The 17,979-nt window shown below is 59.9% G+C and overlaps 6 protein-coding genes across 6 annotated transcripts; 4 read left to right on the top strand and 2 right to left on the bottom strand.

Annotated features, from left to right (window-relative positions):
* Positions 1 to 951: 951 nt before the first annotated feature.
* Positions 952 to 1,853, top strand: TRAVEDRAFT_32203 (uncharacterized protein). The gene has a single exon (XM_008046830.1). The coding sequence runs from the start codon at positions 997 to 999 to the stop codon at positions 1,270 to 1,272; it is 276 nt and encodes a 91-aa protein (XP_008045021.1). The 5' UTR covers positions 952 to 996; the 3' UTR covers positions 1,273 to 1,853.
* A 1,182-nt stretch (positions 1,854 to 3,035) lies between these two features.
* TRAVEDRAFT_54052 (uncharacterized protein) lies at positions 3,036 to 3,781 on the bottom strand (the record flags this gene model as incomplete). Its single annotated transcript, XM_008046979.1, has 4 exons — positions 3,036 to 3,051; positions 3,106 to 3,516; positions 3,628 to 3,715; positions 3,769 to 3,781. The coding sequence occupies 4 exons, from the start codon at positions 3,779 to 3,781 to the stop codon at positions 3,036 to 3,038; spliced, it is 528 nt and encodes a 175-aa protein (XP_008045170.1).
* A 6,231-nt stretch (positions 3,782 to 10,012) lies between these two features.
* On the bottom strand, positions 10,013 to 11,539 carry TRAVEDRAFT_75483 (peroxisomal dehydratase; the record flags this gene model as incomplete). The annotated part of the gene is made up of 7 exons (XM_008046978.1): positions 10,013 to 10,221; positions 10,274 to 10,539; positions 10,633 to 10,816; positions 10,875 to 10,945; positions 11,006 to 11,105; positions 11,173 to 11,261; positions 11,497 to 11,539. The coding sequence occupies 7 exons, from the start codon at positions 11,537 to 11,539 to the stop codon at positions 10,165 to 10,167; spliced, it is 810 nt and encodes a 269-aa protein (XP_008045169.1). The 3' UTR covers positions 10,013 to 10,164.
* A 202-nt stretch (positions 11,540 to 11,741) lies between these two features.
* On the top strand, positions 11,742 to 12,042 carry TRAVEDRAFT_54050 (uncharacterized protein; the record flags this gene model as incomplete). Its single annotated transcript, XM_008046977.1, has 3 exons — positions 11,742 to 11,795; positions 11,856 to 11,934; positions 11,993 to 12,042. The coding sequence occupies 3 exons, from the start codon at positions 11,742 to 11,744 to the stop codon at positions 12,040 to 12,042; spliced, it is 183 nt and encodes a 60-aa protein (XP_008045168.1).
* Positions 12,043 to 12,316: 274 nt separating this feature from the next.
* Positions 12,317 to 14,263, top strand: TRAVEDRAFT_156758 (ribosome biogenesis protein YTM1). The gene is made up of 5 exons (XM_008046976.1): positions 12,317 to 12,577; positions 12,634 to 12,740; positions 13,061 to 13,661; positions 13,715 to 14,137; positions 14,192 to 14,263. The coding sequence occupies exons 1-4, from the start codon at positions 12,341 to 12,343 to the stop codon at positions 14,132 to 14,134; spliced, it is 1,365 nt and encodes a 454-aa protein (XP_008045167.1). The 5' UTR covers positions 12,317 to 12,340; the 3' UTR covers positions 14,135 to 14,137; positions 14,192 to 14,263.
* Positions 14,264 to 15,829: 1,566 nt separating this feature from the next.
* TRAVEDRAFT_54048 (uncharacterized protein) lies at positions 15,830 to 17,776 on the top strand (the record flags this gene model as incomplete). The annotated part of the gene is made up of 18 exons (XM_008046975.1): positions 15,830 to 15,945; positions 16,007 to 16,264; positions 16,328 to 16,384; positions 16,440 to 16,449; positions 16,517 to 16,534; positions 16,593 to 16,618; positions 16,673 to 16,698; positions 16,769 to 16,803; positions 16,867 to 16,891; positions 16,955 to 16,966; positions 17,025 to 17,040; positions 17,102 to 17,141; positions 17,218 to 17,318; positions 17,373 to 17,419; positions 17,477 to 17,489; positions 17,546 to 17,573; positions 17,635 to 17,692; positions 17,748 to 17,776. 18 exons carry the CDS (start codon positions 15,830 to 15,832, stop codon positions 17,774 to 17,776), a joined length of 915 nt encoding a protein of 304 aa, XP_008045166.1.
* Between the last annotated feature and the right edge of the window lie 203 nt (positions 17,777 to 17,979).

Raw genomic sequence — 17,979 nt, 5'->3', positions numbered from 1 at the left:
GACGCGTCCCTCATGACCCCGCGCTGTGACTACCGCGTCCGTGATCGTGACGAAACGCGTGACGATGACGCAAGACGGCTCTCGATCGCATTCTTGGTTTCGCGCTGCAGTCTGCTCGTTTGGGGACCTTGCTCTCGTCTCTGCTGCTGCTGGCCAGATGGCGTCATCTCTTCCTCAGAGCGGTCGTCTTCGCTGTGCCCGCTGGTTCTCTCAGCTCGTCGACAGCACTCTCTCTACCGCGCAGGGAGAAGATCGTTCGCACGACGAAGCACGCGCCACCGTGCTGTGAGCTGCTCTCTCTGTACCACCATCGATGTGCCCTACCACTCAAAGACCTCCTTGCCTGCCATCCTACGCCTCGCTCACTCCCCTGCCCGCCCCGTCCTCCCCACTCCCGTCCTCCCTCCGAGTCCTCCCCAGCTCCCGTCCGCCCGTTTCGTGCACAGCTCATCTCACACAAGGTGCGCATCTGCCATCCAGCACCCATGTCCAGCCGCTAACGCCCACGGCAGCAGTCCAGGTCGACGCCCGTGCGCTCCGTTCACATCACCAGTATATCTGTCGTGCTCATCGTCGCCCACAGCCCCACACTGTGATGGAACGCTCGGGACGTCGCCCCGAACGCTTGGGTGCATGCACGATGACGGCGTGCCCATGATTCGTCCGCCGTACTCTCCCCATTGTAACCAGCCCCGCCGTCGATTCCGCCGTCCTATCTTCGTCGGTGGGCCTGCATCATGCACCACGTTGTGGATGCGTCGAAGCCTCGCCTCGGGTGCGTTTACAGCCTCTCCCGACCGAGACCCAGCTGACAGTACCCGTCTAGAGGTCCCACGCACCTGAAACAACATTCTCGCAGCATTTCGCAGACTTTACATGCATAAACCGGGCAGCTTTCGATGCCCATAATGTGCATACAGCCACTGTCGTCCCACCACTGCCTGCGTTCGCGCAGCGCGCACATCTTGGCGCCGGAATGGTCATGGGCGCCTCCGCATGCGCACCCACAAGAACACGACGAGCCACCCGCATGCCGCCACGCCCCCGCTTCGCACGCTCGCGAGAGGCTCGCCGTCTGCCCAGGATGGCGCCTTGGCACCCACGAAGACGCCGTCGCCGTCGTCTGTGCGGTACGCCGTGCAGCCCGCAGCGCCCTCGGATGCCCCTCCCGCCCATCTGTCTGTCGCCCAACAGTGCCGGCGCGCTGCAGCACCCGATGATGCGGTGCACAACGCACCGCTCTCGCGCCTGGTGCGTTCCCAGCCGCTGTGAACACGAACTGCGCTGACGGCGTCGCTTTCTCTCAGCGCCCGACACCAGAAATTCGAGTCGCCGCCGCCGCTATCCGAATCCCGGCCTCTCTCAGCAGAACATATACAACCAAGACGCCTCCCTACCGAAAGACACTGCGCGCAACACGTGCAACTTCGCCGGGCGCATGGGAGAGGCGGCGGTGGAGCTACCTCACCGGAAGATCCCGACTTCGCGTGCCGACGGCTCCCAGAACGCCTGTTGAACACGACGGCACAATCCCGTGCACCCCGGCGCATACACCCAGAGATTTCCAGCGCCATCGGAGGACAAAAAATCCGCGTCGTCGCGGGCGATTTCATTGCTGACCTCGAAACACCGCGCATGCCCCCACCTTCTCCTGCGCCCCCGGGAGGTGCGAGCCCAGTGCGCCAGGCGTACCCCAACTCTCCCACACGCATCCCACGTCACCACGCACGTCCCCGCCATCGTGCACGGCGGCTCCCCTAACGCCGCGCGCCACGAAAGACGCCGATCTCACGCCCCGACGTCGCACCCAAACACCTCCAAAGCGCACCCACCGCACCCATGCACCACCCCGCACCCCCATGGGCAGTCTGGACGTGATCGGGGGACAAGTTATCGCGGCCGTTCCGGCGCATTTCATGGGCGCGTGGCCGGAATCGCGCGTGCCCGCCCGCACAGACGTCCGCCCGCAGCGTGCTTCGGCACATGCGTCCCTGGGGACGGTGTGCGTGGTGCGCCGCCGCGTGTGGACGCGTCCAGGGAGTTTGATTTGCGCGCGGTCGGGGAGATGGGTGCGGAGGCGGGTGTTACAGAACGCGGAGGCAGGCCCGGAGAGGGACTCGGAGGCCCGACGCGAGCCCGGCGCAGACATTGCGGTCGTGCTAGGTACGCGGCGCGCTCGGCGTTGTGCTGCCGGACGGCAGACGGTCGTCCGCATACGCAGGCAAGGCCCGGAATACGCCGCCCGCGAAGTCCGCCACGAACGGCCGGCCTCGCTGGGAGCTCCCTGGTCTCTCGTCCACGCGCTTGAGAGGCGTCGTGCAGCGAGGAGGCCGTTTCCGCCGGTCGTACGTCACCCGTCTGCTCGCGCGAAGGAGACGGGACGGCTCGTCGCCGCGCCCGCCTCGCCCGTCTCACCTGTGTACATACTATCTACAGATCTATGGACCCCGCTTCCCCCGACGGCGTCGACGCACCCTGGGAGTAACGGCGGAGGTCAGTTGTGCTGCTGCGCGCACGATGGGACGGCCGCACTCACCCTTATTTGCGGATCAGGCGACGTGGCCCGGAGGCTGTCGAGAGTGCGAGGGCGCGGACGCCGTGTGGCGCGCGACGTGCCTGCGGCGGAGGATCTGCAGGGGTGAGCGTTTGGGTGTCGCTTGGCGCGGAGCGGGGGATCACTCACCAGGTTGTGTCAGACGGCCTCGGGAGCGCGATTCGGCGCGCGGTCGACTGCAGACGACGTCGAGGCCGGCTCTCCGACTCCAGGACGAGGGCGACGCTCGAGCCCGCGATCCTGTCAACAGTCAGCGGCGCGATGTACGCGGCGGTCTGCACTCCGCGCCGCGCCCTCCGTGAGGACGACCAGCTGCGCCCGATTCGCGCACGGTACCTACGCTGACTAGATACATATGTACAATACTCCATCCCATGCCTCCCGCAACTCCGACGCCTTGTCCACCTCGCCACGCCGCCGGCTCGCCGGTGACGATCTCCGCAGAGCGCCCCTTACCCACGGCGCCGCGGGGGATGTGCCTCTACACCACGTCCGCGCTGTGTACGGGAGCTCAGCATTTCGTACCGCATCTGCGTTCCGGAACGACGCACTCATCTCCCGGGATGTCCAGCTCGCGAACGAACACCGTCCCAATCGATGAATCCTGCCGCAGTGAGCAGTCGACTACCATCCAGACACGAGTGAGGCACTCGCCATCGAGTTCCTCAGCGTCCTGACCATCCCCGAGGATCCCCATTGCGCGGCCGAGGCACTGGCAAGGCGAGAGCATGCGGGCACCACGGTACCGTGCGTACACACCGTCAGGGGTGCACTGCGGGATCGTATCGGTCAGGGCCTCGTTGTCTATAGCCGAGGGCGACTCACTGATAGCGCTGTTTCTCCAGGTCCGTTGGACGCTTTCGCGCGGAGTGAACGCGGCGTCGCTTACGGCGCACACTCGCACGTCCCCAAGCCGGGCCTCTCGAGTGAGAACGTGGGCGCGGGGTATTGCCGTGCGTCCACTGCACAGGTCTATGAAGGGCAGGTCAGTATGTGCCCGCATGCTCGACCCGGTGTTGAAGGGTGTTCGAACGCGCTGAACAAGCCGCGCGCGCTGTGGGTTAAACACTCACCTCGTGGTAGATATTGAGGTGTCAACGGTCGCCCTGTCGACGTACTCCTCGCGCGCCTCAGACAGTGGGTGAGATGTTGGAAGGAGCTCTAAATCAGCAGGTCAGTGATTGTCTTGGGACGCCCTCACGATACCGACATACCGTTTACATGCATAGATAGATATCGCAGCAAGGCGGCAGAAAGCAGAGGAGGCGGGGAGAGCAGGAAGAGGAGTATGCGCGTGCCCGCGTCCGATGCGACCACGTACTTATACTCAGCGTGATTTAGGGCCGTCCTCTCCCTCCCTCCCATACCGTGGTCCGTGCGTCGACTGTGCACCGGAGCCAAGCCTTCCTCCGTCGCACGGAAGCAGCTGCTTATGCAGACAGCCCCCGATGTTAGGAGAGGACCGGAGGGACAGCCCGAGCCCGCTCGACGGTGCACCAACCACAGCCCGCCACGGGCAGCCGATGGAGACGGGGTGAGTGGGAACGGATGCGCACGGATGCGCCGCGGGTGGCAGAACCACAGATACGCGGCGCGACGCGTTTCACCATCCGGTCTCGACTCGTAGATGGGGGTTGCATTCGCTTCGGACGGCCGGCGCTCGGTACGCGAGCACACGGGGACCGCCCTCGTCTCGAGCGGGCACGGGCGCAGGCCTCGCCATGGCGGGCTAGTCACTGTGTTGGCAAGGGCATGCTCGTCTGCCTCGGCCGAGACGGACAGGTTGGCAGAGAGGGCAGTGTGCTAGAGGATGCCCCAGTGCCCATAGTGCCTCCCAGCGGGCAACCATCCTCGCCGTCCGTGCATGTTTGGTACCTGTAGCAGCAGTGAATATATCTCGTGAGGACACCACCGCGATCGTGTATAATTCTTGGCGCATCAGGCGCGATTACATCGAGGGGCGATCGTACGAGAACACGAAGAAAGCGAGTTTGCGATGTGCGCGTACCTCGGCCGCCTCGCAATTTGCGTGTACCACCATCATCGTACTCGCCCGTCGAGTAGTGTACAGAAAGGACCAGTTGTGACGACCTCGTGCAACGCCCCATCGCGCGCAAAGCAGCCGGTCGAGCGTGCTAGAAGACACGTACATGGTAAAATAGTCTCGGCGGGTGCGCCGTAGTACATTGCCAGAGTATGGAACACCACGAACGCTTTCGCGGCTCGCAAGTCACTTCCCATTGTAGCATATATTCTCGGGACCAACACACTGGAGCCGTAAAAGACCAGATTTTTGAATCGACGGCAGAAGGCCCAAGGTCGTCAAGATGTGCCATGCACCAATGCGGCGCCGGGAGAGCCTACACTGCACAGATGGCCAGGACGATCCTCAGCCTCCCGGCGTCAGGGTGACCAAATAAGTATGCAGCGGAGAACGTGGGTGCGTACTGAACTACATTCACGAGTCCAAGCCCGGACAGTTGTGCCCAAATATATGTCCGTGTGTCATACGGAGCAGAGAAAGCCTGCGAGCTCAAGCGATATCCTGGGCCCGAACGAGTGTAGCATGTAGTCCCGGCCCACAGACTCTTGGGGCCGTCCCCGTCTAAATAAGCATATTCCACTGCAAATGACTGCATGTGCTTCGACATTTGTGCTATCTGAGCTCGGAAATAAGCCATATACATTATTCTAGTAGTACACAGCACTGTGTACCAGACGTGCGCATGCCATGCGGGAGGGTACTGAAAGCGGCGTGATTCCCAGTGAGTTACACCATGCGAGATTGACTATGCCCGGTCGAGGCCGCCGCCGGTGGATCCCCCTGCTTCCAATGGCAATCAAAAAATGCGCATGCGCATATCAGTGTCGTCATGTATCCAGAATCTTTAGCAGGAGTGCTAGGCGATGTAAGTAGACAGACAGTTGCCACGAGAGCACGCGCTGATTACCAGACTGCTTGCCGCAGGTGTCTACCGGGTCACCTGTGCACTTCTGTGGGGTCTCCGGACATCTTGGTTTGAATGTTTACATCATGCTATTTAGTAGACCGTAGCGCACCGGTGTGCGCAGTGCTGGATGTTGCAAAGGCAGCCAACACGGCAGATACATTCGAGATAGCGAGCCTTGGCAACCACTGGCACCGACTCGAGCATGCGCTGGTCTGAGATTGAGCCAGATATTTGGGTTCTCGGGTACCTCACCAGATGCAAGCAGATATGAGTCTCCGAGATACAGGCCAGGGCAGATCTAGGAGTGTGAGGTCAAAAGTGGATGTCCTGGGTGAGCCAGAGCGAAGGCGAGAACGAACGAACGGCTTAAGCCACGGCGGCTCTAGCCTCTGAACCTCCTTACCAGAATAGGCAGCTGCAGCCTGGCGCGCAGCCTGATAACCATTCCCACTACGCCTGCTCACGCACGCACACCCCTTGGATGCCCTCCATGGCCATAGCTGGCTCGACGACGGCATGGCTGCACATTCCTGCGGCGTTGAGTATTGCTTAGTGCCCTGCGCAAGGGTGACATCTGCCCAGATCTCGACTGCGGGGTCAGCCGAGAGCGCCGGCGGGCATGGAACCGCCTCTGAAGCATCTGAGATTGGCGACGGACTGTAGCCGTTCGTGTTTATTCATAAATGGTCCCCAGATTTTTTATCAGAACAGCGTGTATCTTGCCCTGTAAGTACAGTAATCATATGAGGGGCAGAAGTGAAGTTGGGCAGGAATAAAAGTGTGAGGAGCATACTAAGGCTGCACACACTGCTATTCTTGCTCCCCTCATTTCTGGTTGAATGAGACCAATCAGGGTGTTTGGCCGAGCTCCAAGAAGCTTGGCACGACCGGAGATACCGCCAAAAAATGAGCGGGGATGGACATCAAGGCCGTGCAAGAATAAATCACGGAGCACCCTGAATATTGTCATTTCCTGAGTAAAGCCTGATCACACCGCCCACAATCCGCCACTGTGTGATTGGTCCAGCGGAAAGAAATGAGGTGATATGCTACAAGCGAGCGGGTAGCAACGAGTCCAGAACGAGCGCGATCCAATTGCAGAGGCCCCCGCGACGGTAGCCGCTTGCCATCACCCTCCCACCGGCGGTGTCCACACGCGGTGCAGGACAATTCCGCTCCGTGTCTAGACGGACATCGTCCAGGGCTGGCCACGCACCTGTGTCGTTTGACTCACGGACGTGGCTTGCATCCTCTTCCACTTCCTTGCCCGTACTCTCTCACCTCCCTCCCATGTCGGCATCATCACCGTCTCACCCGCATCTGGCACATCCTCCCTATCGTTATTGCACTGCAGGAATGCATTCAACGTGCACCACTCACCGTGCTGGAGGTCTCGCAGGGAACACAAAGCAGTGGCGGTAAGTTAAAGTTACGCAGCTCGCAAACGTACAACACTGGGGCTGAACATGATCTAACCAGACTGCAAGAGACTGCGGTACAGAAGGTTTGGGACATACGACAACAGATCTGGTACGTTAATCTCACCGCTCGCCGCTCGTCTCTGAAGCTCCCCTCATCACTTGAAGACGACAGCCCTACCAGCATGAAGACCATGTTGCAAGACAACGGCCAGACGACTCACGAGGCCGCACGAATCGCCCTGGACAAAACACGCACACACGGTGTGCCTCACATTGTGTGGCATGACGCTGCATGTGTTCGGGGAGCTGGCGGCACTTTGCGAGCACGGCGTGTGCTCGACACCACACCCCGATAGTGTAATCTACACGAAGGTGAGCTTCACAGCATGCACAGCAGAATGAGCTGACCTGTGTCACCACCCCCGCACTACAGTTCCACCCACCTCTCTACTGTCGACTCGCAGCCGTACCGCTCACGGCGGCGAGAATTCCAGGACAACCGCATCCGGGCGCGTGCAGGAAGCTTCTCCTGCGGCACCGATGGCGAGCAATCCTCATCCATGGGTGGGCACTCGGTAAAGCCCATCGCTTTCGCACGCAGCTCTCTGGGGCGTCGATGTCGCCAGAGAACCCCTTCTTGTCCAGGAGAGTGCAGGAGCATCTCCCAAACGCACTTGCGGTGCATGGCGGGTCAGGCGACGGGGAAACTTACGGTTGACGGCACCGGGGACCTCGTACGACGGATCTGCGGTCCCGCTTGCCGCTTGCGGGTGCAAAACCTACCGCTCAGCTTTGTGCCCGTTCCGGCCCGCGAAGAAGGACGTGCTTGCCCTTGCACGAGCAGCACGAGCGGCGAAGTCACGGTCTCGAGCGGGGTACTCGGAGATGCTCAACTCTTGCATCACTTTCGGGTGCGCTGGAAGATCTCCCGAGCACACGCCCGGAACATGGAGAGCGAAGCGAGGCGAGCGGACTTACGGCGGGCGACATCGATGATCTCGTATGCGCGGCCTGCGGAGCTCCGGTCGAAGCTCGCAAGAAGACAATGTACCACTCACCTTCACGGACACGCCTGGAAGTGATCCCGCTGCTCCCCTAAGTGGTCCTGCGCGGACGACGGGTGGGGGATGTACCCGCTTCGCGTGGCGGACTCGAGCTGAGGAGTGCAGCGCCGCCACGCGGGCGCTCCCATCTCCTGGTCAAGCTCGGAACAGGCGCCCCCGGGGTGCGGCGCGGACGACCGTCCTGGTCGACGCAGTTGCCCATCTCGCCACAGCGTCGCATCTGGCGAGTTGCACTTCCAGGTATGGTGTCGTCTGCGCACTCGTCGAACAGAACGGACTCTGCACTCGCGGCACGAACTCGAGTCCAGGGTGCTGGGGTACCCGCGACGACACCGGTGGCTCGCGTGCGAGGTCGCGAAATCAACGCTGTGCGGGCTCACACGACGAAGAATTCGTCAAAATGGTATTAAACTTACCAGGTGCGCAACATGCCTCCGTCTCACGCGTACGGTACTCATTGAAGTGACAATGATACTCCTGCAGCACGCACCCACCGTCAGGTCTCTCGCGCGACGTTGTACGGGCGCTCCCATCACCTGTCAAGTGTGTCCCAGTAGTGTGGCGCGGAGGACGGCTGCGGTCGACTCCGTTGGCAGTCTTCCCCTCTGCAGCGGAGGGTGGGCGATTCACACCTTCGGGCGCTGGTGTTCCTGTCCCCCTGGTCGCGCAAAGCGGACTCCACGGGCAAAAGCCCTGAGTACTAGGGCACCCGCAACGACACCGGCATCCAGATCTCTCGCTCAGATCTCCGCGCAGTGCCGGATGGAGTGCAAGTCTGCGAGGTCGTGAGCGCTGCGAAGAATCAGTCCGAACGGTACCAGTAGTATCCCAGGTGCGCGACATACCCTGTTTCGTGTGTGATATGCTCACTCGGCCGGCCTAGAAGGATGTGGCTGTCCCACGCAGCCGCCGCGAGCGGACAAGTCTGTCGCGCGGGCACTCCCATCGCCTGTAAAGCGTCTCCCGGAAGCGCGGCACGGCAGTCTGTCCTGGTCGAAGAAGCTGCAAAGCTCGCGCGGAGTGTACGGGCGACTCGCTCGCTGAGAACACGGTGTCCTTCGTGCAGTGTTCCTCAAGACGGTGCCTGGTGGCTACATCTCCGCGAGCACCGTTTGGAGGTGCGACGAACCTCGGCGGATGCTCGCAAGATCACCTGGTGAAGTCGATACGACGGTCTTGCACCCAGGGTACGGCAAGAGCCTCGGCGTGTGACATACCTCTCTCGAGCAGCTTCCGTCCCGCGTGCGACACCTCTCCCGCATCGCGGCCGGCTCTTCCCGCTTGGAGCACGCATTCAGCGTCCCCGAATTAGGACGACGAGCGCGGGCCACCGCGAGCTCTCGCGGTCTCCTGGCTAAGCGACGGCAGGGTGAGCGTCAGTTTTGTCTTGCGCGAATTACGGTGTCTGGCTGATCGTGCGATGCAGACATGTACCAGACAGGCAGAGTGTTGCCAGAAACGAGCCTGGGAGTGAGAGCGAGCAGGCGAGGCCGGTCGTGGTCGTGGTGCAGAGCAGAGACGCGGCGGGAGGCACGACGCGATTCGGACTTGGCCATTTCGAGCAGTGCCGGAATAGGCGCCCGTTCTGGGCGGGGTGCGCGAAGTGGTTTCTGGGTCGTTCTTGTGGGCGTAGATGCGCGTTTTTCGAGTACCCTGTAGTGCGGTAGATGCACTCCAATAATTCGAGGTTTTTTGTGCCCCACAGAACGATAATCGAGTGAAGTCCTCTGAGCACGTCCAAGTGCCTCCTGCTCCCTCCTCCGAGTACTCACCCCCCACAATGAACGCACGGCGTCTACATAGTCCCCAGAATTCATGCAGAGGACACAATTCCATCTGGGAGATCTAGCTCAGCGTCCGCAAGACACCCGCCAGCCGAGATCCACCCCCGCACCTCCTCGACCAACGCCGCTCGCGTACTCCTGCGCACCGCCACCGCGCACCGCCACGCCGCGGACGAGCGCACACACAACTCCATCTCGGCCACGCCCTCGCCTCGCAGCCCACGCGCATTCGTGTCCAACGAAATATATTTCTGTCCTGTGTACATTCCGCACTTGTTCCCCGTCGCGCCCTCGCCCCGCACAGAGAATCCGTATCCAAGCGAGTACATATCCATCTTACACACCGTCCAGGAGAATGCAAGAGACCGAGCCGACGGCGCCGCGCTACGCTCAGAGCTTGCTCTTCTCCGCCTTCTTCACATACGCGACGCCCGCGCCCAAACACACCTGCAACACCATCAGTACCGACTCTATTCACTCCCGCTCGCCCCGAACGCACCTTGCCCGTCGCAACATTCGTCGTCACGAACGCAACCTCCGTCTCGCCCTCGTGCCCAGCCGCCTTCGCAGGCCCGATCTCCCAGATGGACGTCTCGAGCGCGTCGCCCGGCTTCACGGGCGCGGTGAAGCGCACCCCGAACAGCGTCAGCGAGCGCGGGTCCCCGCCGCCGACGGCCGAGATGATCGCGCGCGCGCCGAAGCCGAACGTCGCGAGTCCGTGCAGGATCACGCCGCCGAAACCTGTCGCCGCGCCGATCGCCGGGTCTATCATGGATGTCAGCATATATGTAGGGAAGGATGCAGAGGAAAGGAAAATTATGGAAGGGGTGAGAGGGGGGGACGAGAGAGGGTACACACTGATGTGGAGCTCGTTGTAGTCGCCGCTCAGGCGGTAGATGACGGCCTGCTCGGGCGTCGTCTGGTCGCGCACGACCCAGTCGGGCTTGCGGTCCTTGGGCGGGGGCGTTGCTTGCGGCGCGCTCCCGATGCGCTTCGAGAAGTTCGAGCCCGTCGCCTTCGCGCCGAGGTTGAAGGATCCGCTCTGGGTGCGCAGCGTCAGCGGAGAGAAGTGGGTAGGACGGGCAGGGAGAGAAACGCACGTGCAGCTTAGCATATGGCGTGCCCTGCGCGTCCACGAGCAATACCTCGTTCTCAACGATGATCCCCGACTCTGTGTGGGAGATACGTAAATAAAGAGAATATGCTCTGGGAAGTAGAAGAAAGCGCGTACTGTTTTCGCTGACCGCGACGATGCGCTTCTTGAGCTTCCAGCCGTCCCCACTGACTGCGGGGAGAGGCTTCAGAATCTCAATAGACTGGCTGCCGTGGACCTTTATGGCTGATGAGTAAGTGGCCGAAGCTGGCATGGCCGAGGCACGTCATGAGCCGCACACGTACTCCGCGGTTAGGGTCAAACTTGGGAAGGCCGGAGGCTGCTTTCCCGCCGGTCATGAGCTGCCGGAAGTTGACGACGTCCTGGCTGGTCCCTGAAAGTGTGAATGGTCAGCGTGGGTTCCGCAATGTAATATTGACCTTTAGCATATAGGCGGTGAACACGTAAGACACATTCAAGCGAAGGATGTACCAAAGTACGACGCAAGTATGCGCACTTCGCAGTGGAGTGGTCAGCCATTTGGGACTCTTACGCGGAGAGAGCGAAACAGAGTGAGACCAAGGAAGCGATCGAGAACAATATTTTGTCACGGTCACGCGCTATGTCACCGTCATCACAGTAACGGACGCGGTAGTCACAGTGCGGGGTCATGAGGGACGCGTCGGGCACCGGGGAAGGTTCCCGCGCCGGTAGCAGTGGAACGGCTACTCTCCTTCCCGGGATGTGATTCTCCTCTCTCTTCTACCCCGCATTCGCCAGATCTGCACTTGACCACCTCTGTCCACCCCGAACCACCACCACCACCACCACCACCACCACCACCACCACCACCACCACCACCGACTCGCCCGTCATGTCCAAAATCGACCTCGGTTCAGCTGTCGGATGGGAAGACGAGGACAAGCCTGTATGCCCCCTACTCTCACACAGCACGCTGCACCTGCTCAGCCTAATGGCATGCTTGTAGGTCTCCTGGAACCAACGCGACATCCTCATTTACTCGGTTGGCATTGGCGCGAAGAAGGACGACTTTGCTTTGATCAACGGTGCGCCTCCTCCATTCTCTAGCACTGCTGGGTCCACTGACTGTCCTCACGCTACCAGAACTGGGTGAGAACGGCTCGCATAGGGTCATGGCTCTACCCTTAGACTAAGTCCTGCCCATACAGACAAGTCCTGGGCCCCTTTCCCCACATATCCTGTCGTGCTCCCCTTTAAAGGTCAGTGTTCTGCCTCGTCCGCGCTTTGCCGTACCAGGTTCCCCGCGAGTACCCCTAGTCCCCGAAGTGCTGCCCAACGAAATGTGTGCGAAAGAGGGTGCATACACCTGGCCCTGACGCACCTAACGACCTTATATTGAGTATGCACGCGTTGCCGAAAGCTGTTACATCGCAAGGAACCCCATCTTGAATGCGTAGTACGCCTCTCCCTTGAGTTCTTCTGCTGCTCGCCATGGCGTCCACATCCACCTCAGAGCCGACTCACCCGGTTGTTTTTACGACACAAACACCTTACCCGCTCCCCACCCAAAAGTTCATGATTCCCGCCTCATGGAGGCGCTACCAACTCTCCCAGCTCGTGAACAAGGCACTCTCTCTGCCGAAGCCCATACCATTCGAGTTTTTGGTGCGCGGGGAGATCCTTCGCGGGACTTTGACGGAATGGTGTACAGAAAATGGTGTCGGCGAGGTGCGTTTACTACCCAATCCTTCAGAGCGTGCAGCTAATATGATTGTGTATTGCAGGAGGAGACTCTAGAGATTGAATACTTCGAGTCTGTTATGCCTCCCCAGCGCATGTCTACGATTCCACACGAAGACTGGGTCTCCTCGGTAACGTGTCAGGTCCTCGGGTATGTGTTTTCGCCGTCCCTTCCTTCATTCCTCCCCCACACTTCGTCCTGCTCGAGTTCTCCGCATCCGGATCGCAAAGTATTGTGGTTGGTCACTCCAGATCATGCGCACGCGATTTCATGTTAAAAAAAGCGCAACTTGCAAGCACAGTCGTGAGATGACGAAAAGGTCCCCCTCTGTAGACCCTAGAACGATGGTTCCAGGGTGTCCATCGGGAGGGCTGAGCTATCTATTGTGTTGCGGTTCAGTACTTGCCGAATAAATCTGAGGACTTCATCCTTTCATAACTGTACACATCTTGCTCACTGTAACTTTGCAGATACTTCCTTACCGCATCCTACGATGGCGCGCTTCGGATATTCGACTACTCGCAAACGCTCCTTCAGACCATCCCCGCGCATAACGCGCCTGCGACCTCCCTCTGCGTTGTACCCTCATCCACCAACTCACCCGACTCCTTCCTCGTCGCGAGTGCATCGCACGACCTCACCGCGCGCCTCACGCGCATCGACCTCTCCCAGGCCAACCAGCCGCGCGCAGAGACGCTCGCGGCCCTGCACCTACACACTGCGCCGCTGTCCTCTGTTGCCGCCAGCACATCACACATCTTGACATCCTCTTGGGATGGCCTCATCGGACTGTGGGATACGAAAATACCGGAGACGGACGAAGTCCCGCTCGACGAAGCCGCAGCTGCTGCTGGGGAGAACCGGAAAAAGCGGCGCAAAGTCGCGGACGACAGCGAGCCCGCGCCGCGCCCAAAACGCAAGGCGCCCGTGCAGGTGCTGAAGAGCCATACCGCGCGCGTGTCGCGCGTCGTATTCGGTCGCGGGGAGGGCGCGAACGCTGCATACAGCTGTGGGATGGACTCGACGGTGCGCACGTGGGACGTGGAGAATGGTCTGTGCACCAGCACCATCGTACGTCTTCTCCTCTTATATCGTGAGTACGCCAGCTCTGACGCGCGACGCAGACCGCGGCGAACAAGCCGTTCCTGGACATCGCGCTGACGCAGACGGGGACGAGCGCGCTCGCGGCGTCTACGGACCGGACAGTCAGCCAGTACGACCTCCGCTTGGCGTCATCCTCCGCGACAACACCCTCCGTCGCGTCTCTCGCGCACCCCGCGACTCCATCGTGTGTAGCTGTCGCGCCCGTGTCAGGTGGTCCGGCGTCGGCGGCGGAGCATCAGATCGTGACGGGGGCGTACGACGGTGTGGTGCGGCTGTGGGATCTACGCAGCACGAAGGGCGCCGTGGCGAGCTTCAAGGCGTGGGACGGTGCGAAAAAGGTGTTGAGCGTGGACTGGGCACGCGGGCTCGTCGGCGTCGGCGGCGAGGGAGGTGTTGAGGTGTGGAAAGTGGGAGACGGCGAGCGTGCGTTTGCGAGTTAGCGGGTACGCTGTCCGCTGCTTTTGTGTTTGCGTGGCACACTGATGATAGTATGGCAGTTGCATATATGTAGTACGCAGGCGTTGTTGACTTGCGTAAACCGCGTAAACCGCCATGACAGACATCTCCGCCCCGAGATAGCCAGCTTTCCTGGGGCCCGGCGAGCTTAACGCTACAGCATCCGCAGATATGACAGCTGCTTGTCCGACAGCGCACAGCTTGAGTGTTCACCATGCTCTGCATGCTCTGCGTTTCCTGTGCTCTGATATCCCTTGTAGAGATGCGGATGGTCACACGGGCGCGATGTGTTTCTACTCTCCGTCTACCAGGCGTCAAACGCAGTCGCCATTGGCCTCTGCCGAGTCCGCTCACAGGAATGTCGGCAGCTACAGGCCCCACGTTGGGCGATACGACTACTCTTGCTGGCCCGCGCTGAGAATAGTCGCGAACATCCTGTCAACGGCGGACGCTCAGTTTCCTGCGCAGTCCCTACTTGTCTGCTAGTGGTGCCTACGATCGCGCGCGGCATGCACTAGGCGACAAACCTAGACAAGAAGGTGCGCACTGCGATCGATGCAGGCGGTGGCGCTGATATCAATTTTGGTATCTTCGTTCTTCTGCCGAGCACTCGACCAGCGCTGCGCTGCGTAGGGGCGGCGCCGCCACGACACGCTCCCCGCCTTCAAGTTCCATGCGACCCATTCAATTTCGATGCCTGTCCCTGCGCCCATATCGTCGACGCCTCGCTGCAACTCCAATAGGCGTACTGGAGTCCGTTTGCGTCGGCGCCTCCTGTCATGGCAGTTGCACTCCTCGCGACGGTTCCCACTAAGCGCCACATTACCTCCTCATCTCCGCATCGGTGCGTCCCCGAGCGTCCGCCGCTGCATCTTCGCCCGGAATAGCGGATCATATGGTGGCGAGCAGGGGTTCGCAGCAGCGACGTCTGCTGTCTGGGCGCCGCAGGCAGTAGGGGACGCTCCTCCGCGGGGATTGTTCGCGCGAGCTGACCTCTCGGATGTAGGGGAAGCCATGGAAGTGTGAGTGCTGCTGTTCGTTTGCCGGTGGAGGGTTAAGTTGCAGGTGTGATGGGATCTACGCAATGTCGGTGCGCTGAACGTGAATCGAACCGTGATCTGTCTTGGCAGCTTCAACGGATCGTGTTGGTGCGCCTCAGAAGTTCAATGAATTCGTGCATCGTCCTCTGCATATCATCAACAGACCACTCCGCCACAAAATCAATAGATTGCGGCTTTCTATACCTCCGCATCGCCTCTCGCCTGTGCTATCACCATCTTCGACCTGAGTACTCTTCTTCGCCTACTCGATATTTGGCACACCCGCGCGGTAAGTTCACACCATCGCTCCCACCGCCCCCTCGACAGAAGCTCATGTTTTACATCTGTCAGTGTACCATCCTCCGTCAGTGTACCATCCATAAGCTTGTGGTAACGGCGATGCACCATGACCAATGGTAGTGTTTGCCACTGGAGAATCATCCCTCGGACAGGGCGCCGCAGCGCCGCAATGGGAAGTTGCCCTACTCTGCCGCCTTCTCCCCACTGTTCGCTGCGGACTTTCGGTGCTGGCACGACCACGCCTTCTCTTCTGCCGGCAAGCCTTGTTCCCTCCCGGAAACGCCCTCGTGGGATGCGTTATAAGTACCTCCCGCCGGGTTCCTGTTCCCCAAACTCCCCATGGCTGCGGTCCTCTCGACCAACGTCTCCTCGGTCATGGCGCTCCCGGCTGGCATGCCTCCGGCGCTCGATGATACCCTGGGCGCCATGCTCATCGGCGCATTCATCTCTACAATGTCAGTGCAAGGGGAAACAGTTCACCAACTATCGCACGTACTAAGTCGATACTCTTTCCAGCCTTTACGGCCTCACTCTCAACCAGATTTCGCGGTACTATGAACTATATCCCGTGGACACTCCTTTGTTTCGTATTATGGTGAGCGCTCTTGCTTCATTACAGCATCGTCGTCTAGCCCCTGACAACGGGGGCGTGTCTGCAGGTCCCAACTCTATTGTATGGTTTGCGCGTTACCTCCGCGGCGTTGCGCTCGTAGACACTTACGCCCGCACCAGCATCCTGGAGACTGTGCATACAGTCTGCATTCTCGAATCTATGTAAGCATGGCCATATGCTATGGTCTCTCCGAGTCTGACGCGCTCGTTCTTCTGCCGCATTAGCTACTACTACCTCGTGGCCAACCAGGCGAATCCGTCGAGTATCCTAGGTTTCCACCCGTGAGCACATTGTACCTTCTTTGACGCCTCTGTACCTGATTCCAGACATTCCTAGTCCACTGAAGGTATGATCCGCCTTCTTACGAGCCATGCATTGCGGTATTGACTGCTACTGACGTGCTTTTCGCGCAGCTCGTCATCCCTATCACGGTACGTTCATCTTCCTGAACTTGCACAGTCGTAAATTGACCCGAGAACTCCTCTTCAGGCTGTGACTACGTTGCTTTGCCATAGGTTCGTCTCCAGGGATGATCAGGTATCCGTTCAATCCAGCTGATTGGCACTTAGCTTCTATGCTCGTCGGGTGTATCTCTGTTAGTTCAATCTTCGGCTGCAGTTGTACTGCATGAAGCCGCTGCTGACGGCAAGACGGTTCACTGACAGTTGGGTCGCACCATCGTATGAGCGTTGTGATCGCGGTAGGTCGCCATAACAGGGTTCTCTTTGTCAGCCCAATTCCTAACGTGATCATCATTGTATAGGCTTTGTTTAGTATGGCAAAAATGGGTACGTCGACGTCGGGAACACGACCTCATGAGACCGCGGCTGACTTCCTTCTCCGGCATCCAGGATTTTGTGTGGGTAAGCTGTCGCCCGAACCATCGGTCTTATCGGCCCAACTGACAGTAGCCAATCTCAGCTGCCACTGTAGAGGTGTGCGTGCCTTCGTTGCTACGCCGCTCCCAGAACCGTGATGACGAGCCCAGACATGACTAGATTTAGCTCGCCGTTGATCATAACGATCGAGAAGTACAGCGTAAGCTTCAGTGTTCCGCTCAGCGATTCCGCTGCCCTAGTATATGAGTCGCATACTGACTACACGGGTCGCGCAGTGGATGGTCTCCGCCTCCTACGGCTGCACATTCGTCGCCGACGCCCTCCTGACGGGCACGCTCATTTATATCTTGCTCCATAGCCGCACCGGCTTTAAGCGGTGAGCCTATTTTTCAGGTCGAGGTCGTCCCGAGAGCTCACTATAGCATCTCAGGACAGACAGCATCGTTGAGACACTCGCTTTGTACACGACCAATACAGGTATGTTCTCGCGCCTGTTCGGCTGCCGCGGCGTCACTCACCTAAACACCGATGCAGGCCTATTGACCAGGTCAGTGCCCAAATTGCTTTCGGGCATCCCGGAGATTGCTCATGAATTGGACATAGCACTGTTGGAGTTATCGTTTTCATCCTGGTCAGATATACATATCTTCACGGATCATCTAAATCCACTGAGCTCATCGCGACTTTTGCAGGCGCTGGTACAACCGAACAACCTGATATGGGCGGGGGTAGGGTTCGTCAGCAATAAGCGTACGTTCCCCGAAGCCGAGCTATGGATCCCTTGAACTGATACAGCCGCTCGCAGTGTACGCCAACGCGGTACTTGCAGTGTAAGACTATTTGGTCCGGGATAACATGCACGTTGAGCACGGCTGATGCGTACGATTAGGTTGAATTCGCGTCGCTCTCTCGCCTCCAGCATGTTCGAAAAGCCGACGGAGGCAGAGGCCATCAGCACGCGCACACGGAGTCGAAGAACTCACCCAAATCATGGGGCAGATCCTAACCCGTCCCAGGCACGTCACGCATGCGCTACT

The sequence above is a fragment of the Trametes versicolor genome, assembly GCF_000271585.1.
Source record: "Trametes versicolor FP-101664 SS1 unplaced genomic scaffold TRAVEscaffold_15, whole genome shotgun sequence".
In the NCBI taxonomy this organism is placed as follows: domain Eukaryota; kingdom Fungi; phylum Basidiomycota; class Agaricomycetes; order Polyporales; family Polyporaceae; genus Trametes; species Trametes versicolor.
The sequence above is the reverse complement of the archived record's forward strand: the minus strand, read 5'-3'. Positions and strand labels throughout refer to the sequence as shown.